The 27,450-nt window shown below is 43.7% G+C and overlaps 1 protein-coding gene across 1 annotated transcript in view; it reads left to right on the top strand.

The window, feature by feature from the left end:
• NCKAP1L (NCK associated protein 1 like) overlaps positions 1-27,450 on the top strand; it is a 64,456-nt gene that overhangs the window by 33,479 nt on the left and 3,527 nt on the right. Inside the window, exons 20-30 of the mRNA XM_004601567.2 lie at positions 32-163; positions 4,009-4,227; positions 5,614-5,744; positions 11,023-11,120; positions 11,233-11,326; positions 11,490-11,572; positions 12,650-12,730; positions 19,293-19,386; positions 21,630-21,746; positions 22,468-22,577; positions 25,633-25,722. Of these exons, the coding sequence (XP_004601624.1) occupies positions 32-163; positions 4,009-4,227; positions 5,614-5,744; positions 11,023-11,120; positions 11,233-11,326; positions 11,490-11,572; positions 12,650-12,730; positions 19,293-19,386; positions 21,630-21,746; positions 22,468-22,577; positions 25,633-25,722 (1,249 nt within the window). The remainder of the gene's footprint in view (positions 1-31; positions 164-4,008; positions 4,228-5,613; positions 5,745-11,022; positions 11,121-11,232; positions 11,327-11,489; positions 11,573-12,649; positions 12,731-19,292; positions 19,387-21,629; positions 21,747-22,467; positions 22,578-25,632; positions 25,723-27,450) is intronic.

The following is a 27,450-nucleotide window of genomic DNA, read 5'->3' as shown; positions in this document are numbered from 1 at the left end:
AGGCTCATTTCGTTTTCCCATTTCCGCACAGCATGGACAAACTGCACTTAAACTTGACAGAGTTGGCACTGACAATGAATCATGTCCACAGCTTCTCTGTGTTTGAACACACTATCTTCCCTTCTGAGTATCTCAGCAGCCATTTGGAGGCCAGACTCAACAGGTATCTCTCTTTCCTTGTTTTCTATATTTTTATAATAACTTAGCTCTCAAAATTGGTTTCTATTAGATTCATTTTGGTGGTTATATATTACCCTGGAGATTCTGATGCAACCTGGTATAGCCACCAAGGAACTATATTAAAAGCAAAAATAAATAAGAAAAGCCCCAAACCTCTGTTGTTGGTTTTAATAAACAACAGGATCAATCCTCACTAATTTAGTAGAACAAACAAGGCCCTTTGCAGTCAGCAGATCTGTGTTGATATCCTGGACATTATCTACAACACGGGGGCAGGTTATTGAACTTTTTCAAGCCTTAATTTTCTACCTTTTAAAGTAAGAACACGGATACTTACTTTGTAAAAAAAAAATTTGAGAATTTCCTGTGATTTTTTTTTTTTTTGCTTTTGGGGTCACACTGGCAATGCACAGGGGTTACTCCTGGCTATGCACTTAGGAATTACTCCTGGTGGTGCTCAGGGGACCATATGGGATGCTGGGATCAAACCTGGGTTGGCCACGTGCAAGGCAAACGCCCTACCCACTGTGCTATCGCTCCAGCCCCAATTTCCTGTGATTTAGAATTCGCAGAGAATCAAAGACAATGGTGAGTACTGTGTCCCTGAATTGGGTTGGAAACCTAGCTTACAGGGCTAGGTGTATGCTTTGCATTCAGGAGTTATGTATTTGATACCTGGAACCACATGGTCCCCTGACCATTGATCCGGGAGTAACCTCATGAGCAAAAACAACAAAAAACCCAAAGTAATAGGCCTAAGTAAAATAGATTTCTTTCCCTCAACATTGTCTCTCATTCTTTTGCCTCTCTAAAGTAGGAGGAGCTTTTATTATATTGGAATTGGGCAATTAAGGCAACTGATATAATAAAAGCTCCTTCTAATTTAGAGAGGAAATGATATGAGGAAAAGGGCTGGAGCGATAGCACAGCGGGTAGGGCGTTTGTCTTGCATGTAGCCAACCTGGGTTTGATTCCTCTGTCCCTCTCGGAGGGCCTGGCAAGCTACTAAGAGTATCTGGCCCACACGGCAGAGCCTGGCAAGCTCCCCGTGGCGTATTCGATATGCCAAAAACAGTAACAACAAGCCTCACAATGGAGACATTACAGGTGCCCGTTCGAGCAAATCGATGAGCAATGGAGTGACAGTCATATGAAGAAAAATGATTAGAATAATCTCTTTATTCTAAGTTTTTTTTCAGTGTATTTACTCTTCCACTCAATACAAATTTATTGAACTATTGTCAGTTTGCAGTGTTCTAGAAGCTGTTAAAACAGAGACATAAAAAAAGATAAAAATCTCTCTACCCATAAAATTTGCCTTTTAGTAACAAATAAATAAATAAAAGAAACAAATAAAAGAAAATACACACAGCCAATCCTGGTTTCCATCCTTGGCACTGCTTATTGCCTCTGAGAACCACTGGGAGTGATTCCTGAGCACAGAATCAGGAATAAGCCTGAGCACTGCTGAATGTGCATCCCTTCCCCGTAGGTAGTATATATAGTCTACTAGATAGTATAAATACTGAGCAGAAAGACAGAGTGGAAAAGGAGAAAGAAAGCGTGTGTGTGTGTGTGTGTGTGTGTGTGTGTGTTTTGTGTGTGTGTTGGTACTGAGCTGCCGATAGTGTGATGGAATGTCAGCTTGAGATAGTAACATCCAAATAAACACCTAAAAGAAGTGAAGAAGCCACATGAAGTACATCAAGGGAAGAGCATCCAAGTACAGAGGCTCTGAAGTAGGGCATCTACTGGTCTGCTCAGTGACCACTTGAGAAGGTCAGTGTCACTGGAACAGACAGAGTGAGCTGGGAAAAGAGTGGCGGGAGGTGAGGTTAGAGGTTGGAATGAGTGAAGGCTGTAGAGATTTTTGTGTTTCTATGTCATTCTCAGGACTTTGGCTTTTGTTCTGAGATGGAGACGGGTAGGTAGGGTAGAGACTTGCCCTTCGGACCGAGCAGTAGCAAGACATGACTCAATATTCCAGTAGAGTCAGTTCTGGGTGCAATGGACAGCCAGGTCAGCAGCAGGGAGAAGAGTTAAGAGTCTGTATTTTGTGTGTCGGAGATGCAGAGTTTATTTTATTCTTGGTTTTTGAGCCATGCCTAGTGGTGTTGGGGGTTACTCCTGGTGATGCTCATGGATTGCTCCTGAAGATGTGGGGGACCATGCGGTGATGGGGATAGAACCCCGGATTCCTGTATGCAAATCATGTGCGACAGCCCTTTGTGCCACCTCTCTGGTATTGCGTATTTATTTTTCAATTGGGCTTTTGCTTGGGTGACAGTAAAATTAGTTTGCTTTCATTCTGTGCACATTAGCTAAATGGAAGGAAGTATCTCAGATGCACACACAATATCAGGAAGATGGTAATTTGGTAATCATCCATGTGCAAAACCTTCAGGAGCTGTCAATAGTTTTGAGGCCCTAGAGAAACATGGGTGTAATATTCTCGTTTCCCCTGAATATCTCTTTTTTTCATGAACTTCACTGTTTATAACCTCCAGTCTGTCCCTGCTGTGTTATTTCCCCTCCAGTTATTTCTTCTCTCTTTCCTTTTTCATCTGGTGAGCTGGTCCTCCTATTTCCTTGTCCTCCCCTGTCACAAACACTTAAAAAAAACCAAACAAACAAAACCAACACCCTTTCCCTCCAACTTCTGCTCCCAACATCTGCGGCTTCAAGAAGAATTTGATAAACTCATTCATACTGATGTGCAAATGGCTGAAAAAGACTTGTCATTACAAAGTGTAATCTTCCTTTTCTCCTACTGCTTATATTTTAATGCAGATAAAAACATCAAGTCAAAATATTGATTATAGTTGTAAATTCTTAGCTTGGGGCCTTTTGGAAGGAGATGGAGTCCTATGAGGTGTGATAGAGCGAAGGTAGTTATTCCTCCTCCTCCTCCTCCTCTCCCCTTCCTTCTCCTCTTCCTCCTCCTCCTCCTCCCCCCTTCCTTCTCCTCCTCCTCCCCCCTTCCTTCTCCTCCTCCTTCTCCCCTTTCTTCTTCCTCCTCCTCCTCTTCCTCCTCCTCCTCTTGTTGTTGTTGTTGTTGTTGTTGTTGTTGTTGTTGTTGTTCTTCTTCTTCTTCTTCTTCTTCTTCTTCTTCTTCTTCTTCTTCTTCTTCTTCTTCTTCTTCTTCTTCTTCTTCTCCTCTTCCTCCTCCTTCTTCACTACTCATGCCAAAAACCAAACCCCGGGTCAACTGTGTACAAGGCAAGTAATCTGCCCACTGTACAATCTCTCTGGCTCTGTTATTCCTCTTCTCCAAGGGTGCCTATAACTGCATGCCAATCAAGTAGGCCCCTTTTTCGGCCTGGCACCTCATAGGCAGTAGGGTCTCCTTGAACTTCCAAGGACTGCTAGGAGTAGCTTTCCTTTCTGACAGTAATTGGGACACAGTCTTTTTGACGGGGGAAAAGATAAATACTGGCCCTGAAATTGCAGGAGGAGAATATCGAGACACCCTCAGGTTGAGGTAGATGATATTTGGGAGCCCAGTTCTTTTAGCTCTTAACCTAATTTATCCAGAGGAGGCAGAAGAGCATGGTGGCTAGGAAACAAATGTTACTGGATCCACCCAGGCTCTGCCAGCTACAGCCTTCACAGAAAGCAATGGATTTATGTCTCTGTGTCTTTATTTCTTTATGCATAAGACTGGGAATGATAATTATACCTACTTTCTTGGCTTGCTGTGAGAGTTCTTTAATGAACGAATAAATGTCTGTAGCAAAATCATAGCACAACACCTCGACCACAGTAGAAATGTGATAACTGTTAGTATGTTCTATAATTATGATTGTAATAATAGTTTTTGTTATCTAGGGCCATTGTGTGGTTGGCTGGCTACAATGCTACAACCCAGGAGATTGCTCGGCCTTCGGAGCTGCTGGCAGGAGTCAAGGCGTACATGAGTTTCATACAGTCATTGGCCCAGTTTTTGGGTGCAGATGTTTCCAGGGTCATTCGTAATGCCCTCCTGCAGCAGACACAGCCCCTGGACTCATGTGGAGAACAGACTATCACCACTATCTACACGAACTGGTCAGTGACCTGTCCTCTCCTACTGCCGTACATCAGAATCCAAGTATTTAGCTTTGTCTTCTCATCTGTGAGGTTCCTTTGTACATTCTATGTAGCATCTCTTGATTTAATCAGCAGCAATTTTATCTTTTTCATGTTATTCTCCAATTATAGTGCTTAAAAAGTTCTTACTGTTTTAATTTCAAAGAATTTCTCATCCTCTTCCTGGAGTTCCCTTATTCCCTCCAGGTTTGTCCATTTTCTTGCTCTGACGACCATTATAGTCAACGTCCTCTCTCTGAGATATTAGTTCTTCATCTACAGTTATGATCATGTCAAGTCTAATAGGTTTTCTTGGTAAGAAAAGAAGGCCTCCTTCCCTCTACGATAGAAAAAAATCAGCAGTAATTTCCTTTGAGATTTCAAGAATGGCAAAGAGCTGGAGCTCTTCCACCCGGTGCCACTGGGTGGCGCTTTAAATCCAACATCAGCTCAGCAGGAGACCGGCTACAAAAGAAGCCCCTACAAAGGGGAAAGATGTAGGAGAAAAGTTGAGACAGGGATTACAATTCCAGACACCAGCAGAGATCAGAGTAGGAGAATGGGGGATGTGGGTAATGCGGGTACTTTGAGGAGTTGGAGAGAGCATTTGCCTCTAAAGGATGGTACTATTTAGTGTCACCTGATTACTGCCCCACCACATCCTTATCTTTGGATACACTATCCCTGTTTCAAAAAACTGAGAGCTAATTTAAATTGAGAGTAAGCAAGTCATGTTTGATGGCTAGATCTGACTCAAGGTGGCTACTTGTGACTTCCATAAGAACTTGGTCAGAGCGAGTGACCCGCTGGGCATGTGGCAAGGGTTAGTCAAGCTCTCCTCTACTGACGCTGGCTGGAGGCCAGTTGACTCAGCTACTCCGAGTCAATTTGGAGACTGGGTGACCAGTGCTTGTGAAGCTTTTCTCTGTCTAGGTTTGACTTGACACTCACTTCTAGGTCTTCCGTCCAACATTCTTGTTGAGGTTGAGACTGAATATTTGAGAGGACCCCAATTATGAACTCTACCCCCTTCCCTTGGTTTTATCTTTGTTCCAAAATAGACCAGAAGCGAGGGGATGACAATAGTGGGAAAATAGAAGTGGCTAAGGAAGGGAACGTGCACCATTACGGTTAACTGCAGAGTGAAATCCCCTGCAGATTAGAGGCAGAGCAGAATCACATTACTGCCAGTTGTTTCTGAGCCAACAGCTTGGGGTGTTAATTAGAGTGTTGAACTGTCTTCTTTGAGTCTTGTTTCCCCACCCCAGCCTTTGGTGTTCTTCCTGAGCTCAGTGATGGTAGGAAGCAGTGGGAGGCAGAAAGGATTGAACACTAATCTCTGTGCTTTCTTGGCCAATCTTACAGGTACCTAGAAAGTCTGCTGAGGCAGGCGAGTGGTGGGACCATCATCCTCTCCCCAGCCATGCAAGCCTTTGTCAGCATCCCGAGAGAAGGGGAGCAGAACTTCAGTGCAGAAGAGTTCTCTGATGTCTCTGGTGAGCCTGAGGCTAACTCCGCTGGTCACGTAGCGGATCCTTTCTCCCAATGTGATATCTCAGTCCGCAGTCATCTTTTCATTCCCCTCCCTTGCCAGAGACTCATCTTACACTCTCCTCAGCATCTCTGCTAGAGTCCATGCAGGGACAATAAAAGAGATAATGGGTGAAACCCAGAATTTAGGAGCGACTTTGAGGTTGAAGTGGAGAGAAGGAAAATGAGAGGAGTTAGGAGTTAGATAGGGGACTCAAGCCATTGAACATTTTTTTTCTTTTTTCTTTCTTTTTTTATTTTTTTGAAGGTGGGGGGGCACACCAGCTACTCTCAGAGAGATTAACACCAGATTCTGCACTCAGGAATCACTCCAGTAGGCTCAGGAATGTATGATGCTACCGACTGAACTTGGGTCAGCTGTATGCTAGGCAAGCACCTTACCTGCTGTATCTTTCCAGCCCAGCATTTTTCCCTAAATTTAAAGGTAGTAAATGGTTATTTTTCCATCTCTACATAGAATAAAATAATGAAGATGTAGTGACGGGTAAAGGATAATATGTAAGGGGAAGATAGTCTCTCTCTCTCTCTTTGCTTTTTGAGTCAAACCCAGCAGTGCTCAGGGATTACTCCTGGCTCTGCACTCAGGAATCACTCCTGGCAGTGCTCGGGGGACCATATGGGATGCCAGGGATCGAACCTGGGTCGACCATGTGCAAGGTAAATGTCCTACCCACTGAACGATTGCTCTGGTCCCAGGGGAGGATATTCTCATACTTATAATTATAAATCAATGGTCTGATATTATGGAATCTTCTTCCTTAAGGATAAAGTTTAACACTTTAGCCAGTTCTTAGATTGCTGATGTTTCATAATGATAGCCAGACGTTAGATGACGTTTATTATGGGCTAATTTCTAAATTTTATATTAAATATTAAATTAATTCTATATTAAGTAACAGCCCTCTCAACAGCCTTGAAGCACATAATCTTATTACAACCATTTTACAGGTGAGAACACAAACACACAGGAAGGAAAAGGAACTTGCCGAAGTTCAAACATTTGTGAATGGTAGAACTAAGGTTTCAATTCAAGGCAATCTCCCCGAACCCAGCTTCTTAATCTCTCCCTAGTGTTGAGTTCCAGTGTCTAGAAATGCTTTTGTATTTTGAGGGGAGTGGGTAAAAAATGTACAGTGAATGAATTGAGAACTTGTTCTCTTTTTCAAAGAGGGCTTGAAAGCCTACAGATGTATTTTTTGATACACTTGCTTCACTGATTCATGAGCTATCATACTGCTTCCTCTTTCTTCTTATCTCCATATAAATCATGGATCCTGCATGGGATCTGGGACTGGCAGGAGATGTTTTAATGACCGGCCTTCTCCACTCTTCTCCTTTCTTCAGGGTGGTATGACATCACAGTACAGTTTGTTTTCCAGTTCTGGGTCCTGGCGCTTAGACTGAGCCATTAGTAAGCTGACCCTAATCTTTACCTGCTCGAGGTTTCAGATGTCCTCTTCTCGTCAACTCCACCCACAATCTGTAGGCAGCATCTAAAATCAGCTTTAGGTCTTGCTGACAACTGACAAGCAGCAGGAGGTAGTGCTGATTCCCCTTTCTACCACCCCACCCCAATCTCTCTGGGTTGCCATGGTGACGGGACAATGCTACTGCAAAAATAGATAGATGTAAAGAGAAGGATGCCCTAGGGTTACTAGCCTGGAGTACCGAAGACTAGAGTAAGGAGGTTTGTCAATCCCAAATTGATAGATCAGTTGTGTTTCCTTTCCATCAGTTCCAAAGAACACATTACAGCTCCTCTCTGTCCCTGTAGCCATTTAACATGATCTAATTTGACCAGGTAGGAAATCTCTTTCTAGGTTTCAGCTTAGTCCTTTATAAATAGGCGACTCTAAATATATCTAGTATTTACTCCAGGCAAGGAATGCTCTTTATTAGCTGTAACCAGTCTCATTTCTTGTTGCTGTGGTAGAGTCAGAGATCAACTGGTTCTGTCTCCAAAGATTTGAATGTGGAGCCTTGATTTCCTTTTCCCTTTAAATTCTCCTTAACTCTATCAAACTCCAGTTCTTTTTTCTACGGGTCTCTTGTTAATTCTGGTCTCTTATGGCTCTCTACTGGGTTGGCCCTTAGACAATGATCACAACCAGAGCTCTTTTTGCTTAAATTTGTCCCTAGTGTTTTGAACATGCAACTTGCCCAGGCAAGCTTTAATTCACAAAGGGCCAGAAGCAGGTTTGATAGGGAGGATTAGCACACCAGAAGGGAGACACATTTAGATGGAGGGAAAAACCCTGGGACTCCGGCATGTATGTTGATTATGAATAAAGGAAAGATAGCTTATGGAGAGGAAATCTTGAACAGTGAGATATTAAATAGGGGAAGTGGAGGGAGGAACATATTAAGAGTCAGACTTTATACAAGATTATAGTTAGGGTATCTGCTAGGACACAGTGGACTGGAGTGAAAGTACAGTGGGTAGGGCATTTGCCTTGCACATGGCCGACCCGGGTTCGATCCCTCTTTTCCTCTCAGAGAGCCCGGGAAGCTACCGAGAGTATCCCATCCACACGGCAGAGCCTGGCAAGCTCCCTGTGACATATTCGATATGCCAAAAACAACAGCAACAAGTCTCACAATGGAGACGTTACTGGTGCCCGCTCGAGCAAATGGGTGAACAATGGGACAACAGTGCTATGACAGTGCTACTATAGTGCTAGGACACAGTCAGGGGCTGTCAGGCTTTTCACTCCATTTTCACACCAACTTCCCCCCCCCCACAATTCAATGCTAAAGTCAGAACTGCCTTTTTAAAAAAAAATTTTAAATATTTTATTTTTAAAATTTTTATTAGTGAATCACCATGAGATACAGTTACAAACTTATGAACTTGCATGTCTGCATTTCATTTACATCCCTCCACCAGTGCCCATTCTCCTCCACCAATGTTCCCAGTATCCCTCCCACCACCCCCACCCCAACCCCCAACACCCTACCCTGCCTCTGCAGCAGGGCATTCCCTTTTGTTCTCTCTCCTGTTGGATGTTGTAGTTTGCAATAGAGGTGATACCAGCTTTTGACTTGGCTAAGTGACCTTGAACAGTGCTTAACTCCCTATGTCTGTTAAACCAGCATGATGTGCCACCAACCTCAGAGCAATCCCGTATTAATAAATATCTTTATAGTGATGTAAGGCTTTGATAATGTGGCATTTTATTTGCTCTCACACTAACTCTGGGAGGTAGTCAGGACAAAAATTATTAATCTCTTTATAAGGAAGTAAACTGAGGCTCAGAAAAAGTTAATGACTTGTTTAGGGGACCTGGGAAAGTTTAGATTCTATAAGAATATGAAGTCATTTACTGGAGAATGTCAGGTTAAAATATCAACACACAGAAATTCATGGATTTTTCTATATGCAAATAATAAAATAGAAGAAAGAAGTGAAAAACCAACCCCTAATTTGTAACTGACCCTCAGAACATCAAATACCCAGAATCAAGAAAATCAAGTACTTGCGAATATGTTAACAAAAGAGATGAACGATTTATATAAAGAAAGTTATAAAACACTACTGAAATTAAAGATGATTTGAGAAAATAAAAACATATTCCCTGTTATGGACTATAAGGATCGATACTCTCAAAATGACAATATTGCAAAAAACATTAAACAGATTCAATGGAGTCTTTATAAAAATAACCATGACATAAAAAAAAAAGACATAGGGGCTGGAGCGACAGCACATTGGGTAGGGCATTTGCCTTGCACTCGGCCAACCAGGGTTCAATTCCCAGAATCCTATATGGTCCCCTGAGTACCTCCAGGAGTAATTCCTGAGTGCAGAGCCAGGAGTGACCCCTGTGCATTGCTGGGTGTGACCCCCCCCAAAAAAAAAGACATAGATGTAACACATGAAATTTGGGACTGGAGCAATAGTATTGTAGGTAGGGCATTTGCTGCACATGACCAACCTGGGATATGTCCCAAGCAACCCATTTAATCCCCTGAGCAGCACCAGGAATGAGCCTTGAGGTCAGAGCCAGGAGTAAACCCTGAGCACGCCGGCTGCTGTGAACCAAAAACAAATTTTAAAAAAATTGCCCAAAAGATAGATGAAAAAATGCTCTGCATCACTTATCATTAGGGAAATGCAAATCAAAACAATGAGATATCATCTCACACCAGTAAGACTGGCACATATAGCAAACAACAAAATCAACCAGTGTTGGCATAGTTGTGGAGAAAAAGGGATCCTCATTCACTGCCTGTGGTAGTGTTGATTGGTCTAGACTTTTTGGAAAACAATATGGACATTTCTCAAAAAACTAGGAATTGAACTTCCATATGACCCAGCAATTCCAGTTGTTGGCCTAAAAATCTGTTCCAAAAAGACATTAGCACTCTTATATTCATTGCAGCACTATTCACAATAACCAAAATCTGTAAACAAATGTCCAAGAACAGATGACTGGATAAAGAAACTATGGTACATCTACACACTATAGAATATTGCTCAACTATGGGAAAATATGTAATCATGCCTTTTGCTGCTACATGGATGGATTTGGAGAGTACCATGCTGAGTGAAGTTAGTCAGAAAGAGAAAACCAGATATAGTCTCTTTCACCATCTCTTCTATGTGGGATATAAAGAAATATAGTAGGAGAATAACAAATGCCTAAAGGCAACCGAAACTGAGAACTGGTCTTCAGAAGGAAGTTTACTATGGTGGTGGCAGCGGAGGTCTGGGACAATGGTGGAGATTGTGGTGCTGGAATGATTTACGCAAGCAGCTCTAATATTAACAGTATTATAAACCACAAGGCTTAAAAAAAAGTCAATAGTTCATATTTGTGGCGAGTCTTTTTGTGAGTAAAAATTGTCCTGCTGGCAGGCCCGACCTGACATCTGAATGCAGGATTCCAGGCCAATTTTGCTTTCCAGTTTTGTGATTCCTTTTCCTGTTGAAAAACGTTTTAGAAGTTCAGGGTTTGTTTTTTTTTTAATTAATTTATTTATTTTTGCTTTTTGGGTCACACCTGGCAATGCACAGATGTTACTCCTAGCTCTGCACTCAGGAGTTACTCCTCGAGGTACTGAGGGGACCATATGGGATGCTGGGAATCGAACCCAGGTCGGCCGAGTGCAAGGCAAACGCCCTCCCCGCTGTGCTATCGCTCCAGCCCCAAGTTCAGGTTTTCTGTGGCTGTGGCACATTGTTCAGCGAGACTCTCCTGAGTGCCTCTAAATCTGTTGCAGAGATGCGGGCCTTGGCTGAGCTCTTAGGGCCCTACGGCATGAAGTTCCTCAGTGAAAACCTGATGTGGCATGTGACGTCCCAGATTGTGGAGTTGAAGGTACCGTGGAAATGAGCCCTAGGAAGGTCCAGTCTCGTGGGAAGAGGAGTGGAGGTAGGGATTGGGGGAGACATACCATGGGCCTCTTCATGTCTCTGTGTCCTGGCTGCAGAAGCTTGTGGTGGAAAACATGGACGTACTTGTTCAGATCAGATCCAACTTTAGTAAGGCAGACCTGATGGCTTCCCTGCTGCCCCAGTTGACAGGTAAGCACTTCCCTTGAAAGGAGACGGGACGGTGGGAAAAGCATCGCTCTGAGAGGGTCTGGTGGGCGGCGGGGAGGGGAGGGAGATCTGGGAGATAGATTGGAAGAAACAAAAACATTGCTGTTTCTCTCCTCTCTTCTCTGATGCTCTTCTCGCTCCGTAGGGGCTGATAATGTGTTGAAGCGCATGACCATCATTGGTGTCATTCTCAGTTTCAGAGCCATGGCCCAAGAGGGACTTCGAGAAGTAAGTGGAGGGAGAGGGAACTGCCACAGAACCACAGACACCTCTGTGGGTAGGGTTTGCATGAGAAACAGTGAGAGGCTGGCGAGCATTGCAGAGAGGAACTTAATACATATCTGGGGAAAGATGAGCTGCGAAAACCTTTAGGCATTGGAGAGGGGCACCTTAGGAAGCTGGCTTCTTTGTTGTTGTTGTTGTTGTTGTTTGTGAGTTCTTTTTTTTTTTTAATCACATCCGGCGGGGCTGGAGCTATAGCGCAGCGGGTAGGGTGTTCGCCTTGCATGTGGCTGACCTGGGTTCGATTCCTCCGCCCCTCTCAAAGAGCCCGGCAAGCTACTGAGAGTATTTTGCCCGCATGGCAGAGCCTGGCAAGCTACCCGTGGTGTATTCAATATGCCAATAACAGTAACAACAAATCTCACATGGAGACGTTACTGGTCTCCATTTGCTCGAGCAAATTGATGAGCAACGGGATGACAGTGATCACATCCAGCATTGCTCAGGGGTTACTCCTGGCTCTGTACTTGGGAATTACTACTGGAGATGCTAAGCTGAACTCCATTTCTGGTTTATTTCCATCTATCTTTTTTTTTCTTTTTTTGGACCACACCCAGCGATGCTCAAGGGTGACTATTGGCTTTGCATTCAGAAATTACCCCTGATGGTGCTCAGGGGGCCATATGGATGCCAGGGGTTGAACCTGGGTCAGCTGTTTGCAAGGGAAATGCCTTGCTCACTGTAGTATTGCTCTGGTCCCTATTTTCATCTGTCTTTGAAGGCACTGGCTACTGGCCTATGGGACTATTTAAAATTTTTTTTGTTGGATCACCATGACTTACAGAGTTACAAAATTATTCATGGCTGAGTTTTAGGTGTACAATGTTCCAACACCAATCCCTTCAACCAGTGTCCACTTCCCTCCACCAATGTCCTCAGATTCCCTCCCGCCCCCTAGCCTGCCTCTATGGCAAGCACTTTTTTCCTTTTCCTTTCCTTTCCCTCCTCCCCCGCTTTTAGCCATTGTGGTTTATGAGGAGAAGACAAAAACTGTGGCACTATTGAATCTTGTCTTTGTTTCAGGTTTTCTCCTCCCACTGTCCATTTCTTATGGGCCCCATTGAGTGCCTGAAGGAGTTTGTCACTCCGGACACTGATATCAAGGTATGGGGAAGTGCAAAGGGAAATTTGGAGATTTTTGTTGTTAAAAAGGATGTTCTGTGGAATATAAGATATCATTATATGAGACTAACACCCAAGGACAATAGAGACAAGGGCCAGGAAGATTGCTCCACAGCTGAAAGCCTGCCTTATGAATTAGGGGAGAAGGCAGCTGGGATAGAGAAGGGATCATTAAGTCAAGGATGGTTGGAGGGATTACTCGGGATGGGAGATATGTGCTGAAAGTGAATAAAGGACCAAACATGATGGCCTCTCACTATCTCTATTGCAAACCATAATATCCATAAGTTGAGAGAGAGTAAGAGGGAAATTGTCTGCTATAGAGGTAGGGGAAGAGGTGGGATGGGTCAGGGTTGTGGGGGGATACTGGGGACTTTCTTTGGTGGTGGAAAATGTACACTGGTGGAGGGATGGGTGTTTGATCATTGTATGATTGAAACTCAAATATGAAAGTTTTGTGGGGGCTGGAGCAATAGTACAGCAGGTAGGACATTTGCCTTGCACGCGGCTGACCCGGGTTCAATTCCCAGCATCCCATATGGTCCTCTGAGCACCGCCAGGGGTGATTCCTGAGTTCAGAGCCAGGAGTAACCCCTGTGCATTGCCGGGTGTGACCCATAAAGCCAAAAAAAAACCCAAAAAAGAACAAATATGAAAGTTTTGTAACTGTAGCTCACAGTGATTCAATATAAAAGATAAATAAAAAATAAAAATAAATAAAAAGAATGTTCTATGTAGGAACTTGTAAAGGAGAAAATTTGAGCATAAAAATTGATTTTGCGGAGAGAGGAGCACTGATAAGACAAATGATTGTGATGGAAGGGCTGGGAGACCTGGGGGTTGTCGATTAGTGGGAGCCCGAAAACCCCTACAAGGGTGGGGAAACGTTGGTGGAGGACGTGGTAAGCTCTAGGATAATATCTACAGGTTTCCATCTAACATGTGGAAATTAAATGCCAGCTATGTGCAAACAAGTCCCTCTTGAGTCAGAAGGTACTTAGGTACTTTTTGTAAAAAGATTTGTTCCTTCCATTCCCACCCACCTTGTCTGCCCTCAGAGTTTCTGTTTTTCTTGTTCCTGGTCCTTTTTTCTCCTATTTCTGAAACTTATTTTTTCTATGCCCATGCCATTTCCTTCAAGCCCCATTGACTAGAGTAAAAGGGGTTCTGTAGACACTTTAACCTTAAATATCTATTTTTCTGTCTCCCCATCTCTTTATAACATTTGTGTCTATCGAGTTCCTAGAACAATGAGTATGTACTGCAGGAAGCACAGCTGAAGATTGGGAACAAGGGACTGCAGATACTTTGTCTTTTTGCCTTTTTTTTTTTAAGCTCCTGGAGAGATTTAGAGGACTGTATCGGGATGCTGGGCATTGAACTCATGTTAGTCACGTGCAAGGCAAGAGCCCTACCTGCTGTACTATCTCTCAAACCCCAAAGTCTTCAAATATACTGGGCAGCTCCTTTTCTTTTCTTTTCTTTTCTTTTCTTTTCTTTTCTTTTCTTTTCTTTTCTTTTCTTTTCTTTTCTTTTCTTTTCTTTTCTTTTCTTTTCTTTTCTTTTCTTTTCTCTTCTTTTCTTTTCTCTTCTTTTCTCTTCTCTTCTCTTCTCTTCTTTTCTCTCCTCTCCTCTCCTCTCCTCTCCTCTCCTCTCCTCTCCTCTCCTCTCCTCTCCTCTCCTCTCCTCTCCTCTCCTCTCCTCTCCTCTCCTCTCCTCTCCTCTCCTCTCCTCTCCTCTCCTCTCCTCTCCTCTCCTCTCCTCTCCTCTCCTCTCCTCTCCTCTCCTCTCCTCTCTTCTCTTCCTTCTTTTCTTTTCTTTTTTTAATTTTTTTTAAATTTTATTCTTTTATTGAATCACCATGTGGAAAGTTACAAAGCTTTCAGGTTTAAGTCTCAGTTATACAATGCTCAAACACCCATCCCTTTCTTTTATTTAAAAAAAAAATTTTTATTAGAAAATCACTGTGATGTACAGTTACAAACTTATGAACTTTTGTGTTTGCATTTCACTCATACAGTGATCGTTTACCCATCCCTCCACCAGTGCCCATTCACCTCCACCAATGATCCCAGTATCCCTCTCACCACCCCCACCCCATCCCCCACCACCCCACCCTGCCTCTGTGGCAGGGCATTCCCTTTTGTTCTCTCTCCTTTTGGGTGTTGTAGTTTGCAATAGAGGTATTGAGTGGCCATCATGTTCAGTCTATAGTCTACTTTCAGCTTGCATCTTCCAACCCGAATGGGTCCTCCCGACATCCGACATCCTCTACTTGGTGTTCCTTTCTCTATCTGAGCGGGGCAGCTCCTTTTCATAATTGACTTCTCTAAAGGAGGGATGTCAATGATAAGAAGGAAGTGGGAAAAAAAGAAGTTAAAGAAGGAAACAAATAGTGGAAAGAATTAAAATTCAATGTTAAAAAAACAAAACAAAACTTCCTTTCCTTAGATGAATTGTGACATATATTCTTCTCTCAGCCTGAAATCAGATGAGGTCCAGTGGTTAGGGGGAGCTGGGAGGGGCAATATTTCCCTGGGATGACTGGGAAATGGCCTTTGATTTTTAAGGAGAGCCTGCATTTCTGGCAGCTGCTGATGTTGGGGCCCAATACTCAAGCCTGTCACGAGCTTTTTAGCTGATATCTCCCGGGCAGCTCTGAGCTGTAGGCCTGCCTGCTGGTAAAAATAAGCAGGTGGGGTTGGGAAGGGGGGGTGGCCTGTCCATCAGATTTTGCTATTGCCTCAGAGCAGTGAGCAGATTAGCAGAAGAGAAAATAAGATTCCTTTAGCCAACCCTCTAGAGATAACTACAGGTCACACATCAGGTAGGTTCCTGGTCCCTGTGAACATGATTGTTGTGTGCAGGATTACCTAGTTAGTAGATAATTAATTTTTATTTAATTAATTAATTAATTTATTTTGGCCATACTCAGTGGTGCTCAAGGCTTACTTTTGGCTCTGCATTCAGGGATCACTCTTGATTATATGCAGGGCTCAGAATGGGGAATATAAAGAGTGACAGGAATTGAACCCAGGTCAGCTGTGTACAAGGCAAACATCCTAACCCTCTGTACTATTGCTCCAGCCCCAAGTTAGTAGATAATTTAAATAAGGATCCAAACAGAATGTGGCTGAGGTTTGCCTCTTGAAACTAGAACCACAGGTAAAATCTGCGTATGTGGTTATATTTGTGAGGTACTTTGCATAACATGCCCTTAGTTGTCAACTACTTTCATTGTGGTGGTGGCACTGGAGGAGTCACATTTGGTTATGATTTGTGGTGGATGGCAATCCTGGGGGTATCACACCATGATGTGCATCTGTGCTGGGGATTGAAATGACAACCTCATACATTCAAGGCATGTTCTGCTAAACACATCTCCAGGCCTCAGTTGTCTACCACAGAAATAATTATCCTTGTTGTCTCAGAACATTTTAGTCTTTTTTATTTCACAAGCATCAAAAGAGGTTTAAGTTCTTAGTTGTAGGATAACATTGGGTTTGTCCTTATAACCTTGCCGCAGGGAACTTAGTTTACCTTAAAGCAATGTCCTTTCTGTATGGACAGGAAGACAGCTAATATTATGCTTTGTAACTTGGGAGCTGATTGACTCCAATAATATTGACTCCTGGGCATCTGCGTTCTCAACTCAGTTGCCCTTAGTTCCTAGCACCCCAAAAGCAGGGTCCCGAGGAGGGATGGAATGGACCTAGGGCAAGTTGTGAGCTACCCTGGCATCGAAATGGGCCAGGCCAAAGTGCCACAATACTCAACTATAAGTTGAGAGCATGGTCATAGACAAATGCTGTCATGATCCAAAAGTATTGACGAGACTAGGACCCTATTGGGGTTAGGATGACTAACCTGACCTGAGGACTGTGGTCTAAAAAAATATAGTTGAGATGTCCTCAGGAAGAACCAAACTTTAAGTTTGATATATCTCTTACTGTGCTCATACAGAACGACATTGCTAGACATATTAGAAGTAAATTTACTATAACTATTTAAGTGGATTACTAGCAGAGGAAAGAAGAGAGCAACACACCCTGGATGGGATCCCGCCCTTAATCGGATCTCCTAGTAATCTGGAGTAATCTCCTTTGATGAGATTTGGTCCTTGAGTTAATCTCCTGGAGGAGTGGTTTTACACATCTTTGTTGATTTGTTAATGTTAATGTTCACCTTTGTATCACCACCCTATGTGATTGCTACATAAACAAAGACTGTAAGAGCAAAGGAGTGAGAATCAGAGTCAGAGTCAGAATCAGAAGTGAGAGCGAGTGGGGCTCCAGAGACTGAAGCGGAAGGGCTCCAGAGAGAGAGATCAGAAGAGAGCTCGGAAGAGACCAGAGAAGAGACGACAGAGACAGAGTCAGAGCAGAGTCAGAGATAGAGAGACAGATAGAAGAGAGCACAGCAGCACACACAGAAGCAGAGCACAAAGGAGAAGCCATCCCGATCCGGTCCATACACAGCAGCTCGAGAGCACCGAACGCGAGCAGTGTGTGTGTGTGTGTGTGTGTGTGTGTGTGTGTGAGAGAGAGAGAGAGAGAGAGAGAGAGAGAGAGAGAGAGAGCTGCTCCAAGAGCCCGAGAACACACATCACCTTTTCACACGTGCGCGCTTGTATTTTTTACGCTCATTGTTGTACTGGACAGGGGAGGGTTGGGGTTTTATCCTGGAAACACTCTCAGTAGAGTGAAGGATTCAGATATTAATCAGTAAAGAGTAATCAGATGCTTTCCAGTTTTTAGTATTGTGTTAAAACAAACTAGAGAATATGAGAATTGCAATGTTTCTGGATTGTTTTTTTTTTTTTTTGCTTTGTTTTGTTCTGGGGTCACACCTAGTGGTACTCAGGACTCATGCTTGTCTCTGTGCTTAGGGATCATTCCTAGTAGTGTGTGGGGGATCATATGCAGTACTAGCCATGAGCCGGGCAGGCCCTTTAACTCCTATACTATCTCTTCAGCCCCAGTGTTTCTGGATTTAGGGCAAAGAGAGGAGAAAAGAAAGGAATGTTAGTCTATTAGTGATTGTCAGTCATTACATGCTTTACACTGTGGGGTAAGTATTAGTCTCCTCTCATTTTGGGGGGGCCACATTTGGCAGTATGCAGGGCTTACTAGTGACTCTGAAATCAGGGATCACTCCTGACTGCTTGGAGGAGCATATGGGGATTGATCTTAGATTGGTCAGTCACAAGGCAAGCCCTATGCCTAACTGTATTATTGCTCTGTCTCCTATTTTTCCAGTATTGCAAATGAGAAAACTGAGGCTTAAAGGGGTTAGGTAACCTTTTGTTATGGTCACAAGGTTAATAAGCGGTAGTAACTTGTATCTTCTTATTCTAGAGTCTTTTCTCTAGTTGACGAGGTAAGTTATATGTCTCCCCTCCTATCCGAGAAGATAGCTGGTGATACTAGGGTCTGTGTGAGATCAGTACTGAGTCCATGGTATCAATTTCAGGAGGGAGAGATGAGCATGGGCCAATGAAATCTAGAGAAAATAACAGAGTATGAGATTTGAATGATTCTTTAGGACAATAGATATCACTTAGGTGTAAGTAGAAGAGAAGAAAGGATACTGTAGAAGAGATGTACACATAGTACATGTGGAAGTAAGAAAGTAAGTTTTCTGGTATAGCCTTTATTGAAAACAGTAAGGTAATGTCTCAAAAACGCTTACGTTTTTATAGAACTTCTATAGGACCAGTGATTCCACTTGTTGGCATCTACTTCCCAGACACAAAAACATGAATTTGCAAAGATATACCATTTCTGTGTTCATAGCAGTGTTGATATAATAGCCAGGATATGGAAACAACCCAAATGTCCAGTGATAGATGAATGGATAAAGAAGTTGTGGCATATATGCACAATGGAATAATATGCAACTGTAAGAAATGGTAGAAATGGTAACAACCATACTGTTTATGTAATGTGGATGGTACTGGAGGTATCATGTTAATGAAAATAAGTCAGAGGGTTAAGAGTAAAAACTGGATGATCTCACTCATTTGTGGGACATTAGAGAGGCAAAACAAGGAAATAGAGAATAACAAAAAAATGGAAGAAGCTTTGGCCATGGGTTACAAAACTTTTAAACAAACAATAGGAAGAAAGATGTGGGGAAAGATCACCCTAGAGATAACATCGGGACACTGTGTCATGGACATATTGATGGTAGGGTGCAGTAATTTTGTGTATCTATACCATAAAATTTAACACTATCACAACAACCTAAAATGTAATAATAATAAATTTAAAAATAAATGAAGATTGTAAGTAAGTAGTAGTTTGAGCAGATTGAATTACCCTGGCTGCATTTGAGGTCCTATGGGATATAAGAATGGCAGGATAATTGGATTCAGGTCTTTCCCCTGTAGGCTGGAGACAGCTATGAAAGAGATACCTAAAAAGATAATAGTGCACCAACAGTTTAAAACCTGAGGGCCTGTGATCCTGACGATCTGTAGCTTCTGCCAAGTATTTATCTCCTGAGAATCCTCTTCAAAATATTGCTCTCTTCTCTCTATCAGGTGATCTTGAGCATCTTTGAGCTGGCATCTGCTGCAGGAGTCGGCTGTGACATTGACCCAGCCCTGGTGGCTGCCATTGCTAATTTGAAAACTGGTAAGATTGGGGAAAAGGGACAGTGGAAGCCTATTAAAAATTATTTTAATTGAATCACTGTGAGATACAGTCACAAAGTTATTCATGATTGAGTTTCAGTCATACAATGTTCCAACACCTGCTCCTTTGCTAGTGTACATTCCCCACTACCCATGTTTCCAGTTTCCCTCCCTCTACCTGCCCCCCTGCCTCCAGCCCAGTCTGACTCTACAGCAGACTCTCTTTCTCTCTCTCTCTCACTCTCTCTCTCTCCCTCTCTCTCTCTCTCTCTCTCTCTCTCTCTCTCTCTCTCTCTCTCTCTCTCGCCTCCCTGTATCTCTTTTTCCTTTTAGACACTGTAGTTTGCAATGCAGAAAGGGTATCCTGCATATCATGCATATCACTTTACTCCTTTCAGCCCTCAGTTCTTGTCCAGAGTGATCATTTCCAACTATCACTGTCACAGTGGTCCCTTCTCTGTCCTAACTGCACTCCCCCTCCTCTGTTGCCGCAAGCTTCCTACCCTATGCTGATCTTCTTGGTCCTTGTTTCTACTGTCTTTGGGTATTCACACACTATGTTATTTTTTAAATATTCCAAAAATGAGTGCAATCATTCTATGTCTGTCCCTCTCCTTCTTACTCATTTCACTCGTATAAGCAAATTTCATTACTTCACTTTTCGTAACAGCTGTGAATGTTCCAGTGTGTAGATATACCATGGTTTTTTTACCCACTCATCTGTTCTTGGGCACTTGGGTTGTTTCCAGATTCTGGCTATTGTGAATAGTTCTGTAATGGACCTAGGAGTGAAGATGGATTTTCTGCATTGTGTTTTTGGGCCATTACGATATATTCCCAGGAAGACTATTACTGGGTCATATGGAAGTTCAATTTCTAGTTTTTTTGAAGAATGTCCACATTGTTTTCCAGAAAACTTGGGCCAATCAGGATTCCTACCAGCAATAAATCAGAGTCCCTTTCTCTTTGCATCCAGAAAGCCTATTTCTGGCTGTGAATATAATAGTGTTTAGGAAACCTTTGTTTGGAATAGTGAATTTAGGGGACATAAGCTGTCACTAAGGAGGTCCTAGCCTCCAGAAAATATTTACACAGACTATTTAGCTTTCTAGTTAGGTTCTAACCAGTTCCTCTGCAAATCTGCTAAAATTATTAAGCAAGAGTCTGTTTGACTCTCAGCTTGTATTCAAGGGAATTTATTGACTGAGAGGGGAAAATAAGATTAATGCAGATGAAACAATGAGAGAATAGGGTTGGAGAGATGGCAAGTGGGTAAAGTGCTTGCCTTGCATGCACCCAACCCAGATTTGATCCCTGCATTGCGTATGGTACCCCCTCTACAACCCTGCCAGGTGTGATTTCTTAGCACAGAGCTCTGAGAACAGCTGGATGTAGCTCTAAAACCAACCAATGAAACAACCCAAACAATGGGAGAATAGCATCCAGTAATATATGATTTTATGACACGTCTTGTGTTATGGCATCTGAGGTTTCCACGGTGATCTCATGCTCTTCTCTCCGTATGATCACCTGAATCTATTACCTTTTTTTTTTTTGTTTTGTTTTTGGATAAGACCTGGCGATGCACAGGGGTTACTCCTGGCTCCGCACTCAGGAATTACTCTTGGCAGTGCTCAGGGGACTATATGAGATGCTGGGAATCGAAGCCGGGTCGACCTCGTCCAAGGCAAATGTCCTACCCACTGTGCTATCGCTCCAGCCCCACCGAATCTATTACCTTCTTCCTCTTCTTGCACACTTGTCTCATATTTTATATTACACGCTTCCTCGATGAGCACTTTCATGCTTAGCTATACTCAGAATTGAATGGAACCAAGAGGCGGTTATTTGGTCTTTCAAAATGGCCAGACTCACCTGTCCTCTTTTGTCTTTATTTTGGTGCCTCTGCCTCCGCTTCCTGCTTCTGGACCCATCTGGCAGGCAGCTGACAGAGTGCTTGAACTGTGTCAGCCCCTCAGTGAATTTTACTCTGTCACTAGAGGAGGTCTCCAGCACTCTGTCTTCTCACTGTGAGTGAGGACCGGTCTTGACCCCTTCAGCTGCTATAAGTTGCTCATGGTACTTCTCATATGGAAAACTTTACATGAAAACACCTTAAAGTGTTTTCATACACATTTTCTCATGTGAATGTTCCAGTAACTCTGTGAAGGAGGACCCTGTGGCTGGTAACTCCTGTTTGCTGCCCGCACTCACTAAATCTCTCTCCCTTTCCCCTCCTAACAGATACATCATCCCCTGAAGAAGAATATAAGGTGGCCTGCCTGCTCTTGATTTTTATTGCTGTTTCCCTCCCACTCCTTGCCACTGACCCTTCTTCTTTCTATAGCATCGAGAAAGATGGTAAGTAAGGAATAGGTTTGAGGGACCGGGGCTATCAAGGTTAGTGCTCTGCAGTAGGGAGATGAGACAGAAGAAAAGACTTCTGACTCAGATATGAAAGTTCTGTTTTCAAAAGCACTTGAGAATGAACTTCCCATAAAATTCAATTCTAGTCAAATTTGGGACATCCTTCACCTGATTACCAAATACCACTGCTTGGGGTCAAAAAGGATGGTCCTTGGGGGCAGGGAATCTGTGTAAGTGGTGTTGAGCACATGCTTATAACATATATTACTGTATCACTGTCATCCTGTTGTTCATTGATTTGCTTGAGCAGGCACCAGTAACATCCCCATTGTGAGACTTGTTGTTACTGTTTTTGGCATATTGAATATGCCATGGGGAGCTTGCCAGGCTCTGTCGTGTCGATGAGGTACTCTTGGTAGATCTCCAAGAGGGATGGAGGAATCGAACCCTGGTCGGCCGCATGCAAGGCAAATGCCCTAATGGCTGTGCAATCGCTCTTATGTATAAATATGTAAAGCCTCAAATTCAATCCCAGCACCACATTGGCCTCTAAAATACTACTGGGTGTATTTTAGAAAAGAAAAATCACTCCTATTAAAAAAGAAGGAGAGTGTGGCGCTTCTCTAAAAAATATACCAGTTAAGGTCAGCCTAGGATGGCAGCTGGCTCACTTTTCCCCTTTTTGTACCCATCCCACCCCTCATCAATAACCAAGGTTTCAACAACAACATCCACTGCTTGACCAAAGCAATCATCCAGGTGTCGGCCGCACTCTTCACGCTCTACAACAAGAACATCGAAACTCACCTTAAGGAGTTTCTAGTGGTAAGTGTGTCTAGATTGCAAGACTGAGAAGTCTTGTGGGAATTGATTTAAATTCATAGTTACAGTTGAATAGGTGGGAATCTGCATCCCCCCGCCCCACTAAATTATTTGTAAATAGCGGGAAGAAGCTGGAGTTTCCCTGCCCTAACTAAATTCCCGAATCATTGTTATTATAGCTCCACCCAAATACCTAAAGAGACCATAGACCTAAAAGTCAACAATTTTTGTCTATTTGTTTGTTTTCGGGTCATACCTGGAGGTGCTCAAGTTTATTCTTGGCTCAGGGATCAGTTCTGGTGAGGCTTGGGGACCATATGGGGGTGCCAGGGATTGAACCCAGGTTGGCTGCATGCAAGGGAACTAGAACTATTATTGTTCAATAGCTCTGACCTCTTTTCCTCTCCCCCCGCCCCCACCTCCTTAACAAACTTGAGTTCTAGCTCTGGACTTAGTCTAAGAATTTGTGTGACCTCTGAAGAACCCAATATCTGGAGCTCCTGTTCCCCCCCTCTCTTATTATTATATTTTGGGAGGTTACACTTGGCAATGTCAGACTAATTCCTGACTCTGCACTCAGGAATCACTCCTGGTGGGCTCCAGGGGCCAATGGAGTTTTAGGGATAGAACCTGGGTCAGCTGTGTGCAAGGCTCTTCATTCTGCATGATCTCTCCAGCCCTCATTTTTTTTCCATTATAAAATAAAAAGATTAGAGAGAAGCCATGATCCACTTCCGGTGTGTGTTAGAGTATCCTAAAAAGTGTATTAAAATGCAGATTCCTGATTCTTGTCTACACTCACTGAATAGCCAGTGCTGAGTCCAGGTCTTTGCTTTTAGGGGAGAGACCTGGTGTGTTTATGGGAGTCAGGAGCTCAAAACTGGGTTGAATGTGGTTCCGGGGTTCGAACCTGGGTATACTTCATGCAGACCAGGTCTTTTATTTTTCTTCTGCATTTTGGGTCACACCTGGCCATGCACAGGGGTTACTCCTGGCTTTGCACTCAGGAATTATTCCTGGCGGTGCTCAGGGGACCATATGGGATACTGAGAACCGAACCTGGGTCGGCCGCGTGCAAGGCAAACATCCTACCTGCTGGGCTATCACTCCAGCACGCCCCAGGCCTTTGTTTTTGATAAAGTCTTCAGGAAATCTGATGCACAGAACAGTTGGAGAGACACTGCCCTTTCTAATACTGACAAAAAAGTCAAATATTGTTTAAATTTTCAAATATTAGTGTATTTTAGAATCACCTGGAAAATTTCTGATCCACAGTTTAGGGGGAGGACTGGAACATTTGCATTCTGACAAGTTCACAGGTGATGCTGATATTGCCCATCATGGTGTCTCACTTTAGAGCCATTAGTCTAGAGACCAATTTCTAGGGACTGGAGCTTATAAACCAGACAGTGGATACTACAACAGGTTATATCCAATTTGTTTGAAAAGAATTTGTTGAAAAACTTTTTTAAAAGTTGTATGACTGAAATGCAAGCACGAAAGTTTGTAAGTCTGTTACTGTACCTCACAGTGATTCATTAATAAAAAATTTTTTAAAAAGTTTATCTCCTGTACTATAATCATTGATCTTAGTTTTGCTTCTAGATAAATAGTAATTAATCTCTTCCCATTGCTGAAAGAGTCCCCAGAGTTTCCCATTCTAAGTCATAATGGATTTCATCAAGACTGTGATTTTATGCTTTTTGGACTATCCCATTTTGATGCCAGGATACCTTCGCCACTTGCCCCACGTCCATCCCAGTCCCAGCGGGACCTCCCTTTGTGGGGTGTGAACTATAGTGAACTATGGCAACCAAAGCCTGGGCCAATAATTATGATGGATGCCCACAGGTAGATATATTTCAGAGTCAATCAACTCCCAAATATTAGGAGCATTGCATTAACGGTCTTTCTGTGTTTTAGCAAAGAACATTGCTCTAGGGGCTGGAGTGATAATACAGTGGGTAGGGAGTTTGCCTTGCACGTGGCTGACCCGGGTTCGATTCCCAGCATCCCTTATGGTCCCCTGAGCACCGCCAGGAGTAATTCCTGAGTGCAAAGCCAGGCGTAACCCCTGTGCATTGCTGGGTCTGACCCAAAACAAGCAAAAAAATAAAAACAAAAAAAAAAAACCCCAAAAAACATTGCTCTATCTCTCTGGCTCAAGTGGTTGCACGTTCTCAGCTGTGATGCTTGCTGTGAGTTGCACACTGGGTTGTGGTGCTCGCACACTCAGTGGCAGTTACTCACTGAAGTGTGTATTCCTTTAGTTGTGATATTTATACATGTACCCACTGGGGTTACACTCAATTGAGGTACACATGGTGAGGAGTGGCTAGAAATTGTTTGTAGTGAGGAGATAGCAGAGAGAAGAGATACCAGGATCTCATTAGTGCACGTGGGACATTGGGCATTTGAACTCATGACCATACTCTTTTGGGACAGGTGATCTGTGCCACTATGCTATTACTCCTCTGGGCCCCAGAGTGTGTCTAGTGACACTGTGGGACAAAGAGATAGACAAATGGCCTCTGAGCATCTCAAATGTAAAGAGGAGTCACCCCAGAGCTTTCAGGAGGGAATTCTCCCCCTCTTTGTTTGCTATGTGCATGTATCTTGGGCCTTTGGATTCAATTAATCATGTTTCATTCATCCCTCTCTTTGATCTCTCTGGAGCTTGGAGGTGAGCAAAGACGACAACCATTTGGGAGTTGACAAGAGGAGAATACAAGAACACTCTGTCAATATTAAACAGCCTGACGACAGTGTTTTCTGGAGGCTGCTGGGAGAAAAGAAAAATCTCCAGGCATACAGGGTTTCTTGCCTTTGTTGAGGGTCTTCCTCGCCCCTTGCAACCTCTCATTGCCTCGTAGGCTGCTTGACAGGCCGTATGTATTTCTGGAGCCGATATTTGCCGTTTTTCCATCCTGAGTCTCCCTCTGGGAACATCACAGCACTTAGTTCTTTTCCTTGATCTTTTCTTCACTTCCTGTATCCTGAGGCTGTCCTACTCTGACCTCCATAAAAATCTCTCGCCTAACAAATTCTTCCTTTACAGGTGGCCTCCGTCAGCCTCCTGCAGCTGGGCCAGGAGACCGACAAGCTTAAAACCAGAAATCGGGAATCTATTTCTCTGCTCATGCGCTTGGTATGTATCCGACTTGAATTGCTCTGGCGAAAGGAGAGGAAGGACCAGAGGGAGAATCTTCTTGAGCAGCTTTGGGTTCCTGCTGTTGTGATCCTCCAAAGACATTAAGAACTTCGCTCTGCCCCTCCCTCTGCATCTATGCCTCACATTCTGGGCAACATTTCAGAACTCTGTTAACATCCTCTACTACCAATCCTCAAGGACCTCTTTGTAGGCTGGGCCTTGCCGACCCTGAGCTGCCCGCTTCGGGCCCTTCTCCTGTAGTGTCCTCAGCCAGACCTCAGAGGCAGGGATCCTCCTCCATTTCTACCTGTTCAGAATGTGTTTGCTTTTTCTTGACCTCCTAACACAGTCTTTCTTATCTTTATTTATTAATTAATTTATTTTTTGCTTTTTGGGTCACACCTGGTGATGCGCAGGGGTTATTCCTGGTTTTGCACTCAGGAATTACTCCTGGTGGTGCTCAGGGGACCATATGGGATGCTGGGGATCGAACCTGGGTCGGCTGAGTGCAAGGCAAACGCCCTACCCACTGTGCTATTGCTCCAGCCCACTTATTTTTAAAAGTACTATGGAGGTACCAGGGGCAGTGCCCAGGGACTAGAGGTGCATATTTTGCATGCTTGGGACCCCAGTTAGAGTCTCAGCACTGGATACTACAGGGATAACTCTGAGCTCCTCAGGGGTCTCTCTGCAGGTCCCCGGCAACATGCAGCAGCACATCCTAGTATTGAACTGTTGACCAGATGGGCCAAGTTCTTGGGCATGGTCTCAGGAGCCCATGGAACATTGCTTGGGAGGCCTCCTCGCCAAAATGAGTACTACTGGGGTCAGAGAGATAGTACAGGGGCTAAGGCGCATGCCTTTCCCTGTCTTTATCCCTTACACCACATGGTCCTTGAGCTTTGCTGGGTGCAGTTCTGAAGACCCCCAAGCAATCAAGGGGTGTCCCTGATAATCCCTGGCCTGGCAGGACCCCAAGCAGTACTGCATCTTCCAGCCCTTGCATTAGACTACTGGCCAAATTGACTGAGAATTACCAGGAGGGGCTCCCAGACCTTCTGAGCAAACACACAAAAAAGATCGCTGTGAAGAAGATAGTGAATCATACAAAACAGATCATAGTGAACTTGGGGAAGGGTGTAGGAATAAAGAGAGAGGGAAGGGAATTTAGCCAAAAAATTGGTGAGGTAGAGAGCCAGGTGGATCTTGGCAGTTGCCAAATGAGTCAGGCAAATTCTATTCTCTCTGCTCTTCTCCTCTCCACCACCCCCCACTCCACAGCTCCCCTCCCCCCGCCCTTCTCCAAGCTGTGGGCTTTTCCCTCCTCTGGCAGAAAGTTCTGGGAACTCTGACTCAGTTCATTTAAAAAATATATTTTCTCATGTGTCTTCTTGAACACGTACTGACTCTTGATCTAAGGTCTGATTCTCTAGAGTCGCACTACACTTGGACTGAGGATTCCCACCTGGTGCTCTGTGTTTCAGAGACCCTCCTCTGAGCCAGTGCCACCTCAGATTCCCACTCCCACTCCCACTTCTGTCCCAGGTCTCGAATTCTGGGACCTCAGAATTCTCTGTTAATCAACTGCATCTCATTGGTGGTAATTAGATAGACCTTCTCTCCCAAGTCCATGCTGAGGTTGCTTGTTCTGCTGGTGGACAGACCTCGGGTGCCCCAGGAATGCATGGTTTGAGCTTAGCTGTTTAACTTGGAAGTCTGTGTTTA

Source organism: Sorex araneus, chromosome 2, assembly GCF_027595985.1.
Source record: "Sorex araneus isolate mSorAra2 chromosome 2, mSorAra2.pri, whole genome shotgun sequence".
NCBI lineage: Eukaryota > Metazoa > Chordata > Mammalia > Eulipotyphla > Soricidae > Sorex > Sorex araneus.
Note: the sequence above shows the minus strand (reverse complement) of the source record. Positions and strands in the feature narration are given on the sequence as shown.